Source organism: Budorcas taxicolor, chromosome 12, assembly GCF_023091745.1.
Source record: "Budorcas taxicolor isolate Tak-1 chromosome 12, Takin1.1, whole genome shotgun sequence".
Lineage (NCBI taxonomy): Eukaryota > Metazoa > Chordata > Mammalia > Artiodactyla > Bovidae > Budorcas > Budorcas taxicolor.
Genome location: NC_068921.1, coordinates 52,677,702 through 52,701,205, shown reverse-complemented (window position 1 = coordinate 52,701,205; position 23,504 = coordinate 52,677,702). Strand labels below are relative to the sequence as shown.

General features: G+C 38.1%; 1 protein-coding gene across 1 annotated transcript in view; it reads right to left on the bottom strand.

Moving 5' to 3' along the window:
* SCEL (sciellin) overlaps positions 1–23,504 on the bottom strand; it is a 111,539-nt gene that overhangs the window by 47,539 nt on the left and 40,496 nt on the right. The window contains exons 10-20 of the mRNA XM_052650034.1: positions 21,137–21,202; positions 18,887–18,946; positions 14,979–15,023; positions 13,244–13,303; positions 12,884–12,943; positions 10,473–10,532; positions 9,779–9,838; positions 9,345–9,404; positions 7,606–7,665; positions 1,286–1,345; positions 550–609 (exon numbers count right to left, since the gene is read on the bottom strand). Of these exons, the coding sequence (XP_052505994.1) occupies positions 550–609; positions 1,286–1,345; positions 7,606–7,665; positions 9,345–9,404; positions 9,779–9,838; positions 10,473–10,532; positions 12,884–12,943; positions 13,244–13,303; positions 14,979–15,023; positions 18,887–18,946; positions 21,137–21,202 (651 nt within the window). The remainder of the gene's footprint in view (positions 1–549; positions 610–1,285; positions 1,346–7,605; positions 7,666–9,344; positions 9,405–9,778; positions 9,839–10,472; positions 10,533–12,883; positions 12,944–13,243; positions 13,304–14,978; positions 15,024–18,886; positions 18,947–21,136; positions 21,203–23,504) is intronic.

Below are 23,504 nucleotides of genomic sequence, written 5' to 3'. Positions count from 1 at the left end.
ACTCTGCTCTGTTATGTGATAGCCTGGATGGGAGTTTGAGGGAGAATGGATACATGTATATGAATGGGTGAGTCCCTTTGCTGTCCACCTGAAACTATCACAACATTGTTAATCAGCTATACCCCAAAATGAAACAAAAAGTTTTTAAAAAAGAAATAAGTAAAATAATTGCCTATAAAAGACTCTACCCAGTAAACCATCATTTCCCTCAGCCCTTGACAACCAAACACTTTGTTTTCTTGGTTGCCAATGGATTTGCCATTCTGGATATTTCAGATAAATGATATATAATTGTGAAAAAAAAAAAGGTGACTTGTCCATCCTGGGAAAACACTGCACCTCATGAATCAAAATACCTACATTATATTAGAAATTGGCTGACCAAAATCTTTAACAGCTTACATATGAGGTGGTGCAGGTTACATGGTTTTTCTTGAACTATCATTGATACATTGATACTATAGCAGTGTCAGTCTGCTGAAATGATTTAAGTATGTTTTTAAACATTGGTTAACATGAAACAAAAAAGAGGAATGTACTAAATCTTACCCTTGCACACTTTTCCCAGTTCTTGGGTTCACTTTGATGAGGTTATCCAGGTTTTTGGAACTTTAAACAAAAAGAAACATAGTAAGTAAAAATGAAATTATATCAACTAATTAATCAAGCTAATTACTTTAAAGGATATATGTGCTCAAGATGAATTTGACAATTAAGTTTTGAGAGAAATCAATACCAGTCTATATGTTTCACTTAAAAGAGTAAAATTTTTTACTTTCATTGCTATCAGTTTCCTATATACTCTCAAAATAAAACAATAAAACTAGGGCAAGATTGAGTTTAAAAGATCATCTCTGGAACTATTTGCCCAAAAAATCTTACCTTGTCAGCCCCATTTGGTATTCTACCTGATGCAATAGCTATAATTAAACTGTGTTTTGTTAATAATTTCCATTTAAAGGGATTTAAATGGAAATTTAAACACTTTTGTATTTAAACACATTTTCCTTTAAAGGGATTCTATATTCATTATTTCACATGATCTTTATAATAATCAAACAACAAAAGTGGAACAGACATTATGATCTTCATTTTATAACTAAAGAAGTCTCAGCTTGGTATTCAAGGGACTTGCTCAAAGATACCCAGCTGATAAGTAGTGGAATTCAGATATTTTGACTCCAAACCACTTTTAAACACAGCTTCTCTAATGAGAGCCACAAACTGATTCAGAACTTGATGCACAAATTGATGGGAAGGAAGAAAGATAAGGTATAATCCTCACCTTGGGTTACTTCTGTTAACTTCAGGGGTCACTTGGATGAGATTGTCAAGACTCTGGCCCCTTTAAAACATAGAAAAAGTGGTAAGGTTAATAACAGATTACAACTAAGTTGATAAAACTATTCATTAAAACTCAGAAACAGTGTAAACAACCGAAATCATGCCAAAGAGCTGAAGATTGTTAAAAGCACACAGAAGTATGTAGGGATTTATATATCTCTGAAACTTACTGAGACTCAGAGAGACAATACTTTAATCTTGGAGCCATCAGGCACTAGCAAATACTGAGATAGCCCTCTACCTTGATTCATTGAATGCTATGCCCTTAGCCTTTTCCAGGTGCACTAAACATATTCTGTAATTGTCTGTGTACACATTCCTGGAACATTCCACAAGGCACAACTCCACCCATCAGCTTCCAACATGCTGTGGAAATTTTGAACTTTGGAGAACCCTTCTTTTGTAAAATTGTCAGCTGTTAGCAGATTTTCTGTTTAAACACTGGATTTAGATAAGTGTACCCTTAATATTCATTTGAAGGACTGCTGCTGAAGCTGAAGCTCCAATTCTTTGGCCACATGATATGAAGAGACAACTCATTGGAAAAGACCCTGATGCTGGGAAAGAATGAAGGCAGGAGGAGAAGGGGACGACAGAGGATGAGATGGTTGGATGGTATCACCAGCTCAATGGACATGAGTTTGAGCAAGCTCCGGGAGATGGTGAAGGACAGGGAAGCCTGGCGTGCTGCAGTCCACTGGGGTCGCAAAGAGTCAGACATGCATAACTCAGCAACCGAACAACAGTAACAAGAAGCAATTTGCTAAAGTCTATAATATACAATCTGTTATCTCTTGCTCATACATACTGTGTATTAAAACTACAAATTTTGACTGGTTGTGTTGGCAATAAACAGTAAGATGAAAATCCATCAACTTTTGAAATGTAAGTTATAATGTAAAACTGTAATGTAGAACACCATGTAGTCACTGAGAATGACTCAATATTTTACAGTTACCCTTTAGGATATGTGCTTCTGATCTTAATGGAATTTTTCTTTTCCCTATTGCTTCTACATATGTTTTCCACATTCCCAGTGCCAGCCAATGTGCCTCTGATCTACAGAGGATACCATATGGGTAAAGAACATCCACAGAAGGCACATTTATACCCTGTATCCCCATGCCCCATGCCCCTGCTAAGATCAGATCATAAAGTCTCCAAGGTGGTGTCAATGCAACATCAAAAGATACAGATATCTGGAAGCAGCTAGCTAGATGCTGACTCAAGTTCTTCCTTATTTCCAGATGTCTGAGAATGTGCACATCCATGCTAAAAGCGGCAATAAAAAGTTTGAACGTTTTTCATGCAAATAATGAAATTGTTAACCCCGAAAAAAACAACTATTCTATCCCAGAATATCCTATGTTGATTTTTTTAACCCTTTGTTGCCTAAACAAAATATGTGGAATTTGAATGCTGCTGCGGCTGCTAAGCCATTTCCTTCTCCAATGCATGAAGGTGAAAAGTGAAAGGAAAGTCGCTCAGTCGTGTCCGACTCTTCGCAACCCCATGGACTGCAGCCCACCAGGCTCCTCCATCCATGGGATTTTCCAGGCAAGAGTACTGGAGTGGGGTGCCATCACCTTCTCCGATTTGAATGCTAGTGGCTGAGAAAAAAATATTCCCAGGATTCTGTTTCTAGTACTTTGAGTACTAGAAACAGTAGTACTCATTGGAGTACTCAAGAAGAAATCCCACAGCATTAAGCATTGCAACTCCTCCCTTGTAGTATCTGTGTTGGTTCTGTTGGAGACCTTGATCTCTTTATTTTGAATAAAGCACACAGAGGGTTGTCTAAATTTTAAGGTTCATAAACTCAATAAAGAAGAATGTGCTAGTGGGAAGCAGTGGGTGGGTGGGAAGCAGTGCCTCATAGTGTATATCTCTTCAATACTTATGCAGTCTTTCAATCCACAAACAGTTACAGAAAGCCTACCATGGCCCCAAGTGCTGGGATAGCTGTGACCAATACAGACAGGCTTAACCCTAAAGAAACGCCCATTCCAGGACTTCCCGGTGGTCCAGTGGTTAAGAATCCACCTGCCAATGCAGGGGACTCTATTTCCATCCCTGGTCTGGGAAGATCCTACATGCTACAGGCAACTAAGGGCACCACAATTACTAGAGTTTGGCACTCTAGAGCCCACAAGCCACAAGAACTAAAGCCCACATGCCCTACAGCCCATGCTCCACAACAAGAGAAGCCACCACAAAGAGAAACCCATGCACTGCAACTGGAGGGCAGTCCCCACTCACTGCAGCTAGAGAAAGCTCACGTGCAGCAGCAAAGCCCCAGTGCAGTCAAAAATCATAAATTAAAATAAATAAATTTTAAAAAGAAGCTTCCATTCTAACTTGGCGAGAGGCAGGCTATATGCAATCAAACCTATAAATGAATGCTACAATTCTAGATAATAACATATGGTATTAAAAATCAGTGCCTGGTGCCTGTGATGCTAGGTTTGGAGAAGGGCGTGGTGATGTAATTGTATTCAATGGTTAGAAACAGTCTCTTTGAGAAGGTAACAATTTGGAAATAGAGTTACCCAAAGTGGGAATAGCAGTCACAGAAGTGTTAAGGCAGGAGTGAGGCTGGATAGAAAAGAGGTAAGTTTGGCTGGACTTTACTGAACATATGAAAGGCCATTGCTCAAGTTTAGAACTTAATTCTACCTGAATTAAGAGAACTTTAAAAGTTTTTTGATAAGGGAGGGAGACAATCTTATTTTATCTTTAAGACAGCCACAGAGTTTAATGATGCTTGGTGAAAGGAAAAAAGAAGACTACTGCCCCTAAAGCTCCCAGGAAGCACACACATACAAATACACAAATAGACAAAAAGACTGCAACACTCTTACACACATACACACAAGTACACACACATACACAATCGTGCACATAGGTATTCATATACATACAAAAGCACATGGATATACTCACACATATATTCAGGCACACACAAGCATTTGTGCAGATGTATACAATCACACATATGTCTGCACATACATGAGTACACTCATATCCATTCACACATGTAGACACACACATATGCACACACAAGTATACACATGTGAATGCATACATTTGTGTGTGTGTGCATGTGTACACGTAGGCATACACACACACACACACCCCACAACCTATGGAAAACAATAGGTAATGATTTGAAATACTCTCTTTAATAAAAATTAGAAAGGTAAAACATAAATTTTTCTTGTAGAGTCAAAGTAAATTAAGTATTTGAAAGTATCTAAATTATTGTTGTCATTTAGTCACTAAGTCATGTCCAACTCTTTGCTACCCCATGGACTGTAGTCTACCAGAGTCCTCTGTCCCTGGAATTCTCCAGGCAAGAAAACTGGAGTGGATTGCCATTTCCTTCTCTGGTGGATATTTCCGACCCAGAGATCAAACCTACATCTCCTGCACTGGCAGGCAAATTTTTTACCGCTGAGCCACCAGGGAAGCCCCATATAAATCATTAAGAAAACATAATTCGTGTGAATCTTTGTTATTGCTCTTAATTATTTGTATCTCCGATGTGCCAAGTGTGATAGTATTATGATCTCTAAACTGAAGCATGGGGCAAGTGACACAGTCAGAATTTGAACCCTGATCCTTTAGACTCCCTGCTCCCTTTCACTGCCTCAAGCTCCCTCCCAGAAACACCTAGGTAACCAGGGAAATCAGTGCTTTCTTCTCAGTTTATTGGCTGCAAAAAACTGCATGTCTGTAACACAACGGGTCACTGGGTCTGCAACCACACCAGCATTGCTGAGAACAGGACGGCCTGACGATGCATACCAGCTTTCAGCCAGCTGGGCCCTGGCTCTGATGGGGCCTGCAGGCATTAGTGCCACATTTTAGAATCAACTCATAATATCATGTACTGAGTGAATGGAATGGAAAGAGGTTCAAAAGAAACCACATGGAATTACTTGGTACGCTTCTCAGCAACATGACAACAAGCTCAGTTTCAGATATGATCCATCTGTCTTTAAAAAAAAAAAAAAAAAGCAAGAGGACATAAGCTTTCCAGATTTCCTTGGCAATTCATGGGTAGGGCAAGTCTTTTACAAAGTACGCTTTGTTAACCTCTTCATCTTTAAACATACATTACAAAACATACATATATACACACTGCACACAAATATAGTATACATGCACACACAATCTGTACACAAACACATTCACACACACTACTTACACACCCACAGAATACACTTATTTATATATGCTATACACGTACACTTATATACACACACTACTTATATACACACATATACATTTATATATATATACACATTGTGATGGGCTTTCCTGGTGGTTCAGATGGTAAATAATCTGCCTTCAATGCAGGAGACCTGGGTTTGATCCCTAGGTTGGGAAGATTCTCCAGGAGAAGGGAATGGTATCCACCCCAGTATTCTTGCCTGGAGAATTCCAAGGACAGAGTAATCTGGTGGGCCGCAGTCCATGGGATTGCAGAGAGTCACATGGCTGAGCAACTAACACTTTCACTTTCTTTTCTTTTTTTTTTTTTAAATATTTTTATTTTTACTTTATTTTACTTTACAATACTGTATTGGTTTTGCCATACATTGACATGAATCTACCACGGGTGTACATGCGATCCCAAACATGAACCCCCCTCCCACCTCCCTCCCAACAACATCCCTCTGGGTCATCCCCATGCACCAGCCCCAAGCATGCTGTATCCTGCATTGGACATAGACTGGTGATTTGATTCTTACATGATAGTATACATGTTTCAATGCCATTCTCCCAAATCATCCCACCCTCTCCCTCTCCCTCTGAGTCCAGAAGTCCGCTATACACATCTGTGTCTTTTTTGCTGTCTTGCATACAGGGTCATCATTGCCATCTTTCTAAATTCCATATATATGTGTTAGTATACTGTATTGGTGTTTTTCTTTCTGGCTTACTTCACTCTGTATAATCGGCTCCAGTTTTATCCATCTCATCAGAACTGATTCAAATGTATTCTTTTTAACAGCTGAGTAATACTCCATTGTGTATATGTACCACAGCTTTCTTATCCATTCATCTGCTGATGGACATCTAGGTTGTTTCCATGTCCTGGCTATTATATCCACACAGTGATGGTTAATTTCACATGTCAGCTTGACCGGGCCACAGGGTGCCCAGATATTTGGTCAAGTATTATTCCAGGTGTGCTGTGAGGGAGTTTGGGGATGAGCTTAACATCCGAATCTGTAGACTGAGTAAAGCAGATGACCATCCCCAGCATGGGTGGGCCATGGCGATTCAGTTGAAAGACTGAATAGAACAAAAAGGCTGAGGTAAGAGGAGACTTTGCCTGCCTGAGTGCTTGACCTAAAACGTTGCTCTTCTCTTGCCCTTGAACTGAAGCTTAAACATGGGCTCTCCTGGTCTAAGGCCTTCAAACTGGAACTGGAACTACACAACCGGTTGGGTCTCCAGCTTGCCAACAGTAGATCTTGGGAACTCTCAGCACCCATAGGGGTATGTGCTAATTCCTTATAATAAGTCTCTCTTTCTACCTGTATATCCGACTGTATTTCTACTGTATATTCTACTGTTTTGGTTCTTTGGAGAATCCTGATTAATACACACTCATACACATATCAACACACTTATATATACATACGTACATTTATACATAACACACTTCTTATATCTTTAATAAATAGAATTCACTTAAAGTATATATTTTAAAACTTTTGACTTATTGTATATTGGAATATAGCCAATTAACAGTGTTGTGATAGTTTGAGGTAGACAGCAAAAGGAGTCGACATACAGATACATGTATCCCCTCTTGCTCAACCTTCTCTCCCATCCAGGCTGCCACATAACATGGAGCAGAGTTCCCTGTGGTATACAGTAGGCCCTTGATGATTATCCATTCTAAATATAGAGTGTGTATACATGACATTACTATTTACACTGTACATACACATACGTGCTCACACACACACACACACATACATACAAAGAAATAAATACTAGATAAAGGTAGTCAAGTTCCCATTAAATTTCTCAAAATCTACCTTATAGCAGATGTCACCTGAGAATAAATTGCAAAAGGTCACTTCTGTGTATCAGTCATATAGAATTGCTTAATATGGTGTATTTGGGAAAAAATAGTTTAGTGTGGTTTGAATTCCAATTTGCTCTCCTGAATACAAGTACTCAGAATTCCAGTGAGTTTATAAATGTCAAAGGAGAAATGAAAAGCTTTAAATTACTTACCTCTTAATATTTTTATTTGTTTCAGGATTTACTTTAATAAGCCCATTGAGGTCTTGCTTCCTTTGAGTAAGGAAATGAGTTTTAATGAATGTCATTAAAATAAAACACTAATCAAGTGAACAATGATTGGAAAAATTAAGAAGTGATAAAATATACACATTCTCTAACAATGTAATTTTTAAAGCTCTAAATGCAAATTAAAACTCTTCTCTCACATCCTGAGCTAAAAACCATTTAAATTTCTTAATTTATCAACAAGAAACTTAGCATATTTCTGTTTTATTCTCAAAATGTGTGTGTATACATTAAATGACTTGCTATTTAACAAAATCAACTTTGCCCTCAGATACATCTTGTTTGAATATCCCAGATGGATGGCACCAAAGTAATGTAAGCTATTAATAGATAAAGTTCTATACTGGATCCAGACATAATGTAAATTTCCATCTAATAAATCAGATATAATTGCCTGTTCTATTTTTAGATGACAGTAATAACATAAATAATAGTTTTACAGTATTAAAAATAATAAGAAAAATAGATGTCTTCATATAAATGCAACCACTCCCCCAAATCAAGCCTTTTAGAATATAATTAGATTGTGTGTGTGTGTTGGTTGCTCAGCCACGTCCAACTCTTTGTAGCCCCATGGACTGTAGCCCAACAGACTCTTCTGTCCGTGGGATTCTCCAGGCAAGAATACTGGAGTGGGTAGCCATTCCCTTTTCCAGGGGATCTTCCAAATCCAGGGATCAAAACCAAGTCTCCTGCATTGCAGGCAGATTCTTTACCTTCTGAGCCAACAGGGAAGCCCATAATTAGATTATGGTAAATTATAAGAGCAAGAAAAGGCCTTAACATGGTAGGAAAATAAATGACTCACTTCTTGGGGAGATGCATGTTTCCTCCATTAAAAGGCACTGAGAAATATCAGAAAGGGCATAGCCCGAATTCAAAGGAGGCAGTAGGAGATGGCAGAAGTACTGTGACTGGGTCCTGCTGCCTTGTGGACCCAGCTCTGAGCAAGGCCAGGATGAAAGGCTCTTACTCACAGTGTGTGCACCTGCCCAGCGCCTCCCTTAGACTGCCTTCTGAGACACCATCCTTAGAGAAGTTGATGTCATGAGTTTTAGTCAAGCCTCACTCTTGGTTACCTTTGCCATTTTAAAAACTCACTTTTAAAATGTCAAGATTGTATTTTCTTTAGACACAAAGGAATTCAATTCAATAATTCACCTCTAAAGCCAAACCAAAATCTGGGAGAAAAGGCAATTTCCTATCAAACATTGGGACAATTCTTCAAAAATAAGCAATTTTATGGGGAGCAAGGAGGAAAGGTCATGTGACCCATCATTCTTACCCAATTCCATGCTAGTAAAACATGTTTCTGAAATTTAAGTGCTAAATCATTTTATCTTTGTGCTTCCCTGTGGCTCAGATGGTAAAGAATCTTCCTGCAGTGCAGGAGACCCAGGTTCACTCTCTGAGTTGGGAAGATCCCCTGGAGAAGGAAATGGCAACCCACTCCAGTATTCTTCCCTGGAGAATCCCATGGACAGAGGAGCCTGGCAGGCTACAGTCCATGGGGTCACAAAGAGTCAGACAGTGAAAGGTCATGTAGCCCCTCATTATTATCCAATTCCATGTTAGTAAAACACGTTTCTGAAATTAAAATGCCAACTCATTTTATCTTATTGTCACTTACAGAAATCAGATTTAAAGACACTAGTATGTCTTACCCAGTGGTGTTTGCACTTTCTTTGGGATTCACTTTGATAATGCTATCAAGGTCTTTACTTCTTAAAAAAAAGAAAATTAGATCAGTTTCAAAGTATTCCCATAGTATTTTTTAATATACACACTCCACATTATTGATGATTAATTCAAGCTTTTGGAGAAAATTATTATACTAGTATTAAATTCATTTTTGTTACAAAACTTACCTATCAATAAAAAGTTAACTTAATCTCTAGGATTCTATAGGGCTACATAAATTTAAATTAAGATAGAACGTACTAGAGACTCTCCAAGGTAAAGCTTGGCGCAGTAGGGTTCAGACACAGAGGAGAGGAGCCAGACTCAAAGCTATGTCCCCCTTCAACGGGCTGAGAAAATCACACAGCTAACCCAGGAGAAAATAACCAAGATTCAGAAACATAAAAGCTGATCTCACCCTCTGCTTGTCTGATCTGTCGTGGCATTTGCTTTAATAACCTCTTTGAGATCTTGGCTTCTTTGGGAAAAACATGAAAACCTGTATCAGTTAGGTTGCATTCAGTTTTCCCTGAAAACCGTATAAACAAGAACATCCCTGAAAGGGTGTCAGATGTTTCCAGGGCCAACTGACTGGAGAAATTGCAATGTAATTTTTCCTTAGCTTATCTTTATTAATTTCCACAGTTTAAAAATCTTCACCAGGACGTCCCTGGTGGTCCGGTGGTTAAGATTCTGCACTCCTAATGCAGGAGACCCAGGTTCAATCCCTGGTCTAGGAACTAGATCTCTCATGCCGCAGCTAAGACCCAAGACAACCAAATAAATTAAAAAAAAAAAAAAAAAACTTTACCAATACATTTCTCACTTTGCTTTTTTGTCCTTTATATTTCTCAACTTAAATAGAAAATCTGTCTCATTTTTAAGTTATTTAAGAAAATATAGAATAACAGGCTTTTCTGCACATTAGTGCAACTCAAGCATGTGGTCTTATGGAAACAGGATTCATCATATTCCTTACTTCCTCTCTCTGACAGACCCCAAAGTACAACAGCTCATCTGTGACAGAGGAAACCATAACACTCCATTTTTAATGAGGTGTAAAAAGCTAACATGGAAAAAGGGAGCCCCATCACATTAGAAGCTTTACTTACCCTTTCTCGATTTTGTCAGCCCTTTGATTAACTTTAATAAGACTTCCAAGGCCTTGGTTTCTTTACAACATTGGAGGGGGTGGAGAGAGTGGAGCAGTGGAGAGAGAAAGAGAGAAATTCAACAGCAGATTTCTCACAATAGGAGTAAGATATTATCAGTACCTAAAACATCAGAAGTCTTTAGAAATATTTAATTCAAGCGGCTCTTCTCATGCCAAATGCTGATATGCTAACTATCCTATAGTGAGGACCTAACCATGACTCAGTCATGATTAACTCAATTTAAAAGTTCTTTCCACATTTCAACTTTTGCTTTCTTTATCCTTCGAAGGTGGGTTGGTGGGAAGCTAACTTTAATACGTGTGTTGAGATACTGTCTGCCTTAAAATCATTCATATCAAGGGTGGAAATCAGAGGATCAACATTTTGAATCTAAACACTTTGAAGATTTAGAAAAGTCATCTTTAATAAAAAGAAACCTTGGAAAAGCAGAAATAACTCTATGATGACTTCAGTACTTTATATAAGTTGGTCACAACCAATAAAACTTTCACAGGCTGATAGCTTAAAACAGGGAAAATGAAAGCTAATCTCTCTAAATCCCCCGATTGTTCAATGTTATTTTCATCTGTCTCTGTCTTTCACTGTGATAGGACTGTTGACATCCGAGGTTTTCTTTCTGTATAAAGAAGAAGGAGGGAAGAAGAAAAAGGAACTATGCCTGCCCCCTACTACACCATTGAGAGCTGTCTTTTCTGCATCAAAGCCCAGTCACCATCAAGTTATCCCAGATCATAAATCATTCCCTTTTTTCCTCTTCCCTAGCCCATACAATGATTGACTTGTGATACTCATCTTCTGTTTCCTGATTTCCACCACTTTACTGGAACTTTCCAAATTTCATTTCTTAAAAAATCTGAAATCTCATCTTCTCCTCTAAAACTCATATAACCGCTTATAGAGAATTGACTGCTTTCTTACTTCATCTGTTCTCTATTTGAAAAAAAATGAAATAGAGTATGCACACATTCCTCATCTGTGACAGAGGAAACCATAACACTCGATTTCTAATGAGGTGTAAAAAGCTAACATGAAAAAAGGGAGCCCCATCACATTAGAAGCCCCATGCACATTAGAGTGCACATCCATACTATACTCTGCTAAGTCACTTCAGTCGTGTCTGACTGTGCGATCCCATAGACGGCAGCCCACCAGGCTCCCTCATCCCTGGGATTCTCCAGACTAGAACACTGGAGTGGGTTGTCATTTCTTTCTCCAGTGCATGAAAGTGAAAAGTGAAAGTGAAGCCGTTCAGTCGTGTCCGACTCTTAGCGATCCTGTAGACTGCAGCCTACCAGGCTCCTCCCATGGGAATTTCCAGGCAAGAGTACTGGAGTGGGGTGCCATTGCCTTCTCCTCATACTATACTAATAAGTTGTTAATAAGTATTTGATGTCTGAATGAAGGTGGTGATTATCAACACTTTTTACTATATAGACTTTGTTAAGTGTTCTACATTAGAGAGGGTTAAGAAGGCATACTGCCAAGCTTGACCAGGAAAGCTAGAATATCTGCCTGTGCACAGAGTGGCACAGATGAATGGTTTTTAAAGATAACCAGGACAATAGAAATCGTCATGTTAGAAAGGCAAATCTAATGACTAACCGAACACAAGGTAAAAATAGCCAATCTGGAGAAAAAGCAGTGGAGACCTCATATACCTTTAGCCTTATGCAATTCTTGATTGTTCTGGGAATTTTCTTTAATGAAACTGTCAGAAGTTTGATATTTTTCAATATGAAAAATAATATCAGTAGTAATTTATTTCCTCGTATATCAGTGTCAGTCTAGAACTGTAAGTCAACTTCTTTAAATGTTCAGTTACTGACCATTAATTAACACTTTTTATGATACAAAGTCAATAAAAGCATGGCTTTTGACTTTGAGATGTTTACAAGTGCATCTGAGTGATAGACAAATGAACATTCCAACTGAAAAATGCTTTAGTCCCTGGTAAAGACTTCAGGGGTGAGGGGCTATACTACTGGCATCAAAATGTCTTATAGTGAATATGTTTGGTCCATAAACTAGCCTATTGTCCACTGCTTCTAGTGATCTGTTTGACTTCTTTCACTTTTAGATGTAAAAGGGAACTTGGAGACCATCTATTTAGATCACACCCTTCATTTTATGGACTGAGGAAACAGAGGCCACTGGTCCAGGGTCAGCCTGGTTGATCCTAGTGACAGAGTAGCACCAAGACACTCTCCCCTCCGTCTCCTGACCCCGATCAAGGGTCTGTTCCACCAGCCTGTCTGACTCTTGTCTTGAGCAGAAGGTCTCCCCCAGGAAATGGCACACAGTTCACAAATCAATCAAAAAAGGCTGTAAGAGTCTCAATCAGATCTTACCCTTTGCCATCTTTATCTGTCCGGGTATTCACAAACATGAGATTTTCAAGGCTTTTGGCTCTAAAAAATACAAAGAAATTAAAATAAGAGACTGCATATTGAAAAAAATTATGTGTTATCTTGAAAGGTCAGATACGGTATAAAATTTTCATGAATTGCTCATTTACTCTTACTGAATAGAGCAGCAGAAATCCTTCTGGGCAATTATGTCTGAACTAAATGTACAATACTGAGTGCACCGCCCCATCTGTTAGCACATTTTTATGCCAGGGAAGATAACTCCCTTCCAGCTAATGTCTGAAAGAATAAAACAAGCAATCTGGGAGATAATATTTTCAGGTTAGAGACAGATGCACTTACCTTTTCTCCGTTAATTCTGACTTAAGATTTGCTCTGAAGAGACCATCGAGACCTTGATTTCTTTAAAAGAATTGAGTAAAAAACCTTGTCACTATTAATGATGGATACTTAACTCATCTAAGCAAAGATCAGTTTATAGCTGAGACAGGAAATAGAAGTTGTTTGGGAAAAGATGAGCCACGATTCCTGAAATCACTTTATTCCAAATAGATTTTTTTTTCCTAGACTCAAATATTAAATTGCAGTGGACCTTGGAGAGAAGAAAAGAAGATACATACTGGGGAGCCTCAAGATGTAATAAGTCCATTGTTTGCATTGTTTGCATTCAAGAAGTGTTATTCTTTTTTAATATGAGCCAATATTTACAAAGCTGGCCATGACACGTGGATGCCTGGAGTTTCAGGATCTCCTGAAAGTGTCCTGCAACTCTGGGCTCAAATTCTCACATTGCAACTGTAGCTGAGAAACAGCCAGGCAGCCGGGACCAGCACTCCCTCCATGTTTCACAGCCAGCTCCCTTCATGCATCTCTACTCACCTGGCCTCATCAGACTGTGGAGTCTGATTCCTGATCTAATACTTCCTCTGTAAATTAAAATTTAAAAAAAAAACTGAAAAGCAGCAAATCGTAGTGAGTCGTTGGTTCAGTTCATTTCCGTCGCTCAGTCGTGTCTGACTCTTTGCAACCCCATGAACCACAGCACGCCAGGCCTCCCTGTCCATCACCAACTCCCGGAGTCCACCCAAACCCATGTCCATCGAGTCGGTGATGCCATCCAACCATCTCATCTTCTGTCGTCCCCTTCTCCTCCTGCCCCCAATCTTTCCCAGCATCAAGGTCTTTTCCAATGAGTCAGCTCTTCGCATCATGTGTCCAAAGTATTGGAGTTTCAGCTTCAATATCAGTCCTTCCGATGAACACCCAGGACTGATCTCCTTTAGGATGGACTGGTTGGATCTCCTTGCAGTCCAAGGGACTCTCAAGAGTCTTCTCCAACACCACAGTTCAAAAGCATCAATTCTTCAGCGCTCAGCTTTCTTTATAGTCCAACTCTCACATCCATACATGACCATTAGAAAAACCATAGCCTGACTAGACAGACCTTTGTTGACAAAGTAATGTCTCTGCTTTTTAATATGCTGTCTAGGTTGGTCATAACTTTCTTTCCAAGGGAGTCGTTGGTAGTCATTTATTAATAGATCATTTTTGTCAACACAGGGCATGAAAAATCACATCTCTTTATCATCAGATCTGTGAACTCATTTGACACTTGCTTTGTTTCTCCTTCACTCTGGTACCTACTTATTTCGTGCGTTAGTGGGCCAAGTAACAGAGAGAGAACTAAAATTGCACTTCAAGCTTCAATTAATAAGATCTTTAAATTATGCAGTTACAAATGATTCAAAATAAGCAGGTAATATTAACTAAGAAAAGTGGGTTTTGTAATAATTAAACTAAAAGCATTCAGTGACCAAACGAAACTATTTACATACTAATATAATAGAATTTCAGGAAGATAAATGTGTTTATTTTTATAACTGCTTTACTAAACAATGGTGTATGAAAATCAATGACACTTTAATATTAGTACCTTTAAATTGTAATAACCATTTGTAACAATGATGAAATGAAGATTTCCGCAAGCTTTTTGTTCAAGATTTGTAGGACACTTTTGACTAGCCCAGTATATGGGTCCTCGTGCTCAAAACTACTGAAAAGTAAATTCAGTACTTACCTATTCAAACTTTTGTTCATTTTGATGAGATTATCCAATTCTTCACTTTGGGAAAAGAAAGAATATCTCCCATCAGTAAAAGTCAGGGACAGATTCAGCTTAAAACAACTATTTCTGAGTTTTCTGAAGTTCAACAAACATCCCACCTTCATCATCCATGAAAAACATGTCTACCTGCCAAAGCTCTCCTCAGACAGACCTTTCTGCAACAAATCTTTCCCAGTCCTTTAAGTGAATAGAGATCACTACATTTTTGGAAGCCTTGCAGTGTTTGGGGTTTTTATATCTCCTTATGGTACTTACCTTGCTGTACTTTGTAATGTATTAGATTGGCCAAAAAGTTTGCTTAATTTTAAGTAAAAATAAGACGTGTTTTTCAGATTCACCAAGAATTTTATTGAATAACATATTTACTAACCAAACTTTTTGTTTTGCCCAACCCAATAATAATCACACAATTGAATCCTTGCTTCTACATATATGAGTGTGAGTGTACATAGAGAGAAACACAGACTCTACACACATTCCCACACCACTTAAAATTTAGATCAGTTTTATATTGGATCCTCTTCAGTGTTTAATCTGGAGTTTTTCACACAGTAGATGCTTAATACAAGGTCAAATTGCATCAAAAAATACAGATATGTTGACTTATTATAGATTCTATCTTTGCATAATGTGCTTACACAGAGAAAATTTTGGAAAACACTTGTTTATCAGTAAGTCTGGTCTCTGTCTTGAATTCTACTCTCCCTCATTCCAGATCAGCTAGATTTGCACTCCTGTTTTTGTATTTGAGAACTGTGAAGTCTATTGGCTGCTTCTTCAGGAGCTACCTGTTTAAGCCAAACCCCTGGGTTCTGGAATATTCCTTAGCTCAGCCCTCTCCCCCAAGAAGACGGCCGGAGTGGTTTTTCCTTCCTATTTACTCCTCACAGAACCTCCTCCCCTCATCCCTTCTATCCACCTGTTTTATCCTCATTTCTCTTGCCTTCCTCATCCAGTTTTCCAGTTCATAAATCTTGGTTCTCTCTTCTTCCTGCTCTAGAATCACACATTTTCCACACTTCCTCAATGTTCCTCTTTCTTCTTCAGTCATCACTGGTGTAGACCGGGAGGCCAAGTAAGTAGGTAGTTAGACATTCAGGTTCCCAAGTCAGGGATACTTGGCTTCCAATCCAGGCTTTACTGCTTATTACTTGGTGACTCTGGGTGAGTTGTCTAACCTCTTGCTCCCTCAATTTTTCAGTTACAAAGTAAGAATACTAATTGTCCCCACCTCAGAAAAGAACCAATAAGTTAATGAATAGAAAGTGATTAGCGTGATACCTAGCATGTCATAAACTCTCAATTAATTTTGGCAATTATAGTAAACAGTTCCCAGTCAATATTAATGTTTTCACTTTTAAAATGCTCACTATATTTATTTTTTAAACTGAATTTAGAGGCACCAAGACTTTGGCTCAGCTCTAGAGAGGTATAGTCACTGAGTGACTAATGTGCTTGGAGATGCCTGGTACAGCAGATCACCAGAATAGTTACTGGAATGGTCCTCTCAGGGGCCTGAAAAACTTATTCAATCAACGGCCATCACAGAGATGAATCCTTTCAAGTAATATTGCATATTCAATGGTAGAGTCAAAGGCTGAGAATAAATATAGAAATGTGAAAGTTGCTGATCCTGACAAAAAATGGATTAATGCTCTATCCTTGCATGGGACAAATGTTACCGAGACCCTAACGCAACGCTATATTGTCATCTCCTATTTGAAATTCTACCTTCCAGCTCTGAGGCTACAAATCTGTTCTACGTCCCCTAGGGAAAGAGCAAGCTCTATACATTTCCGCTCCAAACTTTTCTGACTGGTGAGTCACAATGATGAGATTATCAGAATTTGAGGTTCCACAAGAAAATCAGCATAGATCATGAAAAGACACTCTGTGGGAAATTAAGTAAAATGGGGACTGCATTGTGAATGAAGAAGCTGAGCTTTAAAAATGGCATCCAGTTGATGAAAGCTTGGATATTAAGTTTCACCACTGCATTTGCAATAAATTAAATGCTCTTAGTCAGATAGGAGTAATAGTCCATTTCCCAAAGGAGTATTACAAAGCAACTCAGATAAAAATAAAAGCTATATTGAGTCCCTACATATAGCCCAGAGCATCAGACATTTCCCCTGGTTCCCATCAAAGTAGCAGCTTCTCCCTGTAAAGAACGTGTCTGGCTATGGAATTTGTATATCCTGGTGAGGAAGAAGGGACAGGAAAGCTAATCCAACTGAAGCTCTCACTGTTTTTGTTTGACTGGTGCCAAACCGTAATTGCCCTTCGGCATCACTCACCTATCTCTCCCTTAAACAGCTGTCAAAAAATTATCCAGTCCAAAAAACTGTTCAATCCCCATAAAAATATTACCTCAAACAAAAATAAATAAATAAAATGGGAAATCTAGATACTTAGACAACGGAAGAAATGAAAATGAAAAATTTAGGATACTTTCCACTGTCTCTTTCCAAATTTAGACTGTGTCCATGAGTTGCAGAGAAGAGCTCACCGTCACTTCTGTGACTTCTCTTCAGGTCTTTGAGCTGTCAATCCTAACAACCCTCTTAGCACTGCTAACTTCCACTGAACAAGGAAAAAATTCTGTAGGCACAGGATTAAACCACGGAATGTTTATACCCAAGGTTTTCTCACTGCTCACCATTGTCTTACCATTATCCACTATATAAACACTTCTGCTTTGCACAAAGCATTGTGTTAGCCTTTGTAGATGACAGATGGTGAGAAAGACAAAATATCTGCTCTAGGAGATTAAAGAGATAACAAAGAAGATGAGACATTTACATAAATACCATAAAACAATACTAAATATGATTAGCTGCTATGTAACATGAATAATAGGATTCTAATCACTTAAGGAGGCAAAAGTCACATCTCACTGGGTCACTCATTTGGAAAAGACCTCACAGAGGTGTTGGTATCTGATCTGGATCTTGAAAAATGGGTAGAACTTGAATGTATTGATATGGTGGCCTTGAGGCTGGAAAAGCCCTCATGAATAGAATGGTATAAAAAAAGGCAGAGGCTCTGGAAACTTCAGAAAGGAAGCGGTTTAATTTGGTATTGAACGTAGGATAAATGGAACTGGTGAAGTCCGAAATTGCTAAGGAATGTTAGGTCAGAGCCAGGTTAACAAGGGCATTGCATGAAGTTATATGCAATTGACTAGGCCGTGGGAAGCCAAGTGGAGTGATTTTTCAAGCAGAATCATAGAAAGAAAACTCCAGCAGTGATGGGTAGTAATGGTCTAGTGGAAAAAGAGACTGGAGGAGTGTCAGTCAATCTGAATAGCTACTCTGATAACCTGTGATGGAACCAATGAGGGTTTGAACTGGGTGAGACCATGGGGGGTGTGCAGGGCACTTTAGACATTTAATCCATACATGCCTGATACTACATAGAGGGGTCAAGATGGAAGAATCAAAAATGATTCCAGAAAGGTGAGCTTGCCTGAATGAAAGAACGCAGAGAAGATAGGAAATACCACATTTGGGGAGGAAGTTGACAATAACCTAGGGCATTCTATATGGGGGTGCTTGGGAGATGGGTAAGCACAGATCTGGGTCAGAATATAAATACAGGATGGGGGTTTGGAGCAAGGTCACCACCATAAGCATCACTCCACAGAAGAGAAAGCGGAGAGAGAAGAGTGTCCATCAGTGTCAGTATTACCCATTTCTCAGGAACTCTAATCTAGAGACTGACTCTTTCTTCCTTCAAATTATATATAATAAGCAGCATCAGGATTTCGTTCATATTTGGAAGATTTAAAGGTACTGGCTAAGCATTTTTGAAACAGAGAGAGAAGAAAAATGCAAGTTCAAAACCTCTTGAGCACTCACCCCTTGTTAGTTTTCTGAAGCGAAGTGGCCACTTTGACAATGTTCTCCAGATCCTGACTCCTTCAAACAATGAAAAATAAACTCATGTCAATGACAACTGAGCTATGCTTAAAGGAACTAAAGTATCTGTGTTCAGTGAAGAAAGCAGAAGTCCATAAGTTATCAGAAATTACTGACTTTATCTGAATAACAACAGCCTATCCCATCAGCTCACAGCACTCACACACGCGCACACGTGCACGCTGGTCACTCCACCCAGGCATTGCCTCTGCCACCTAGTGCTCACTGAAACAATTACAGTTTCTCCTAAAGACGTGTATCGGCTATGTGCAAGTTACATACTTAAAAAGGATACAGGGGAAAAATTGAATTAACTGCACAAGTAAACACAAAGTATGTTCAGAAGTTTTTCTATCAACCATAGAACATTATAATGTCATTGAGCATACGTTATACATAACATTATAATGACACTGAGTATACATCCTTGGGCTTCCCTGGTGGCTTAGATGGTAAAGAATCCACATGCCAATATGGGAGACCTGGATTCAATCCCTGGGTCGGGAAGATCCCCTGGAGAAGGGAATGGCAACCCGCTCCAGTATTCTTGCCTGGAGAATCCCATGCACAGAAGAGCGTGGCAGACTACCACTCATGGGGGCACAAAGAGCTGGACACGACTGAGCGACTAACAGTTTCAGTTTTCAAGGAACATTGAGCAACATATTCAGAAGATCAATCAACCCCTTATATGAAGTGAAAGTATCTGTCTTCTTAGGCTTCCAAAGGGAAAGAAAGCACATTTAATACTGTAGGGTATGTGGAATCACCTGACATGTAATGGACTTAAATCGCCAGGTCATGAAAAGGAATAATTTTAGGTTTACCTGAATTGAGACCTATGTTTCATAATCAATACTGTATAGAAAGTTAACAGAGTTCCATGAAGAAAGAATTTTGTAGTCAAGTAAACTGAGGAAACATAACTGACTTTTAGAGATTTGGACTGCACATACACGCACACTGAAGGCTCTGGAAATTCATGATGGAGAACCCTATTCTCCTCTGTTTCCTAAATGTGTTGTCCTTTAAGCGTCTCTTTCCCAGAACATTCATTGATATCTTGCGGCACATGGGACATACTGTAGAACATGCTGTACCTTAAGCCAGTAGGTACAAGGCATTCCCCCCAAAGGTAAGGTATCTGCGTGACATAAGTCTAAGCGTCATGGGGGATAATAAAGAAAAAAAAATACATAAAGCTTTGCACTTTGAAAAATGTTTTCAATTTTAAAAATTGTTTAAAATAAAGATTTATTATAATGGTTAAGATGGTAAATTAAGCTGGGCTTCCCAGGTGGCTCTAGTGGTAAAGAACTTGCCTGCCAATGCAGCTAGACATAAGAGACACGGGTTTGATTCCTGAATTGGGAACATCCCCTGGAGAAGGGAATGGCAACCCACTCCAGTATTCTTGCCTGGAGAAACCCATGGACAGAGGAACCTGGAGGGCTACAGTCCATGGGGTCGCAAACAGTCAGACACAACTGAAGCAACTTATCCCACATGCACAAGATGGTAAATTACTGCTGTGTTTTTTACCATAAAGAAAAAAACTGGTTTATCATATTGGTTGAGTTATAAAATAACATTGTTCAAAAACTAATCTCAAAAATAGTATTTTTTCAAATAAATAAATAAAGATACATCTAAAGCAAATACTAAACTAGATGGGATGTTTAAGACAATAGGTGTAAATCAGGACTGTCATGGGGAAATCTTACTCAAAAGCATCAGTACAATTTGTAAGCCTTTTACTGATGGTGCAGGAGAAGCTCAGTGACCTTATCATACAGCCAATTCCAAGCAAAGGTTTTGTAGACGTTCAATCAGATGACTGTATTTCCACCTATTCCCTTACACATCAACACCAGCTATGTCATAGACTCTGGGACAAGTGTTAGGAATAAAGAGAGATTTTCCTGTCTTAAGGGGTTTGATCTTATTCTGTTATCATATTCAGGGAATTTTGGTTGTTCTTAATTTAATACTGAGAAATAGCAATAAAAGGAATAAAATTCTCTAAGTACATATACAATTATTTATTACCCACTATTGAAGTCAGCTGGAAAACTGATTTTGTCCGTTTTATTAATTTCATGTATGTTTCAGTGTTCTAATAAAGCATACTTTATCATTTATACAATCAAATAAATATAAATATAGAGATATCAGGAGAGATCATTGTACCTTATACTTCTTTCAGCAGATCTGTTGGCTTCTGTATATACACTTGGTTTAGCTGGATATATCTGCCTATATTTTTCAAATTAAAGATAATGTCTGTTAGGTAAGAAAACACTTCTCTGTTAAATTTAAATTTATGTGAAAACATTTACATTCAAAGAGATGAAAGTGTGCTTGCTGGAATAATAGCTCTATGGAAATGAACTTCTAAATATGTTCATGTTCATTTATTTTAGTTTTCAGTCATCAATAAAGCAATTATCTTTATTAGATAAAAACACTTCTCTCAATTAGATAATGATAAAATGTTTTTAAATAGTAAAAATCATGTTTTGTTAGGTGTCAGAGGAACATCTTTTTCTCAAAGACTCATCCCATTTGAATACTATCCAAAAATATGTTTGCTCAGATAATATGGTAAACACTTTCATTTTTCCAGCACACCCACTACATTGGGAATGACCACACTGAGCTGTTAGAATTAAATTTTACAATGTTAGGTTCTGTAACAATTTGTGGTATAAGGCTTTTCTCGGCTTTTTTTCTAAGTATCTAATTGACCTACTTACACATTCTTGCTTGTTCTCAAGAAACTAAATTCGACTATTTTTTGTACTCCTGAGGACATATGTTAATTACATAGGAAACACTTCCCTTTCATATTCTTTCATTAAAATCATCTTGCTGTGATTAAAGTAATCAGGGTTTAAAACATGCAAGTTGTCCTCCTTTTATATTTAAGATCATTTGTGGAAGAAATAAATTAGAGTAGTAAAAACAGATTAGACCAGTTCTGATGAAATTTAGCTTCTTTTGAATCTGTTCAATTCACCGCTCTAAAATCTAATGTTTTGAATTCAGGACGTACTAACACCAACTTTTTTTAGCCCTCTAAAAAATCCTATTCACATTAATATTAAATTGCTCAATACTGTCAAAGTAAAAGGAAAAATAATATAAGATAAAAAGCCTGAAAAGTTATTTTCAAGTGTATAACCATTGCGCAGATTAGAAGTCATAAATCTGGCCTATATTTTTCATTAATTTAAGGAAGAAGAATTTTTTTAACATTAAAAAAAAATTATCCTGTCCTCCTAAGGACAAAATTTCAAAGATCCTGTGACATTTCAGTGAATAGAAATTCAGACCTGAGTTTTTAACACATTAGGTTGAATGCCTAAAGTTACATAGCCCTGTCACGCAATTAGCATTTTCTTGTCAAAGTTATCCCCTTAATGAAGAATAGTTTTCCAATAGCCCTACATGTTGTCAAAAAAATCACCATCAAAAAGTTAAAATACAAAAGAATCAAAGGCAGGCCATCAAGCAAATCTAATGCATTCAGTCTTCATTGAGACACCATTTAAAAAATCTCTCAACAATAATGGAAATGTGCTATGTAGATTTTGGAAAATAGCTTGAGATTAGTAAACTGTTTAACAGCAACACATGAGGAGGTGCTCAGATCTCCAAATTAGTCTCTAAGTATTTGTTTCTAAGTATTAATTAGAGAGCACTGGAGTTTCAAAATGGAAAAGCAAGTCTGTCTTTTTTTTTTGTTGATTTGGAGGCAAGGTAATTATAATATTTTTCAAAATTTGTTATAGCTTTTAAATAAGTTATGAATGTCTCAATAAGACTAAAGAACTACCCAAAGGTATTTTCCAACATAAGGGAGGGTTTGAATAATAACACAAAGTTTTAAGAATATCTTTTGTTAGAAAATGTAGCTCTTAATGGGAATCTTAACTAGTTAAGATATATATATGTGTGTGTGTTTGTGTATAAATATATATACACACACACATATTTGTTTTTGTTGCTGTTGTTCAGTAGTTAAGTCATATCCAACTCTTTGCAATATATATACATATCAATATATAAGCAATATATATGCATATCAATAAACGGGCTTCATTGGTGGCTTAGTGATAAAGAATCCACCTTCAATGCAGGAGACATGGATTTGATCCCTGGGTCAGAAAGATCCTCTGGGGAAGGAAATGGCAACCTGCACAGTTTTCTTGCCTGGGAAATCCCATGGACAGAGGAGACTGGCGGGTTACTAGCCTTGGGGTCACAGAGAGTTGGACACAACTGAGTGACTATCACCACTGCCACACATGTATACATATATATTTATATACAGGGAGAGAGGGGTTCCTTACATATTGGTTCCCAATACATAAAGGAGAGGAAACCTGAGTATGAACATCTCCTGGGCTGGCTATTGCTCAGTTTCTATCTTGAAAGTCTGTTTCCATAAGACAGCTACCGGCCATAAGTCTCCAGGGACAAACATAAATACACGTTTGTGTGGGCAAATGGAATTCGAGCAGCTTTCCAAGTGCTTCTGCAGTGAAAGTGAAGT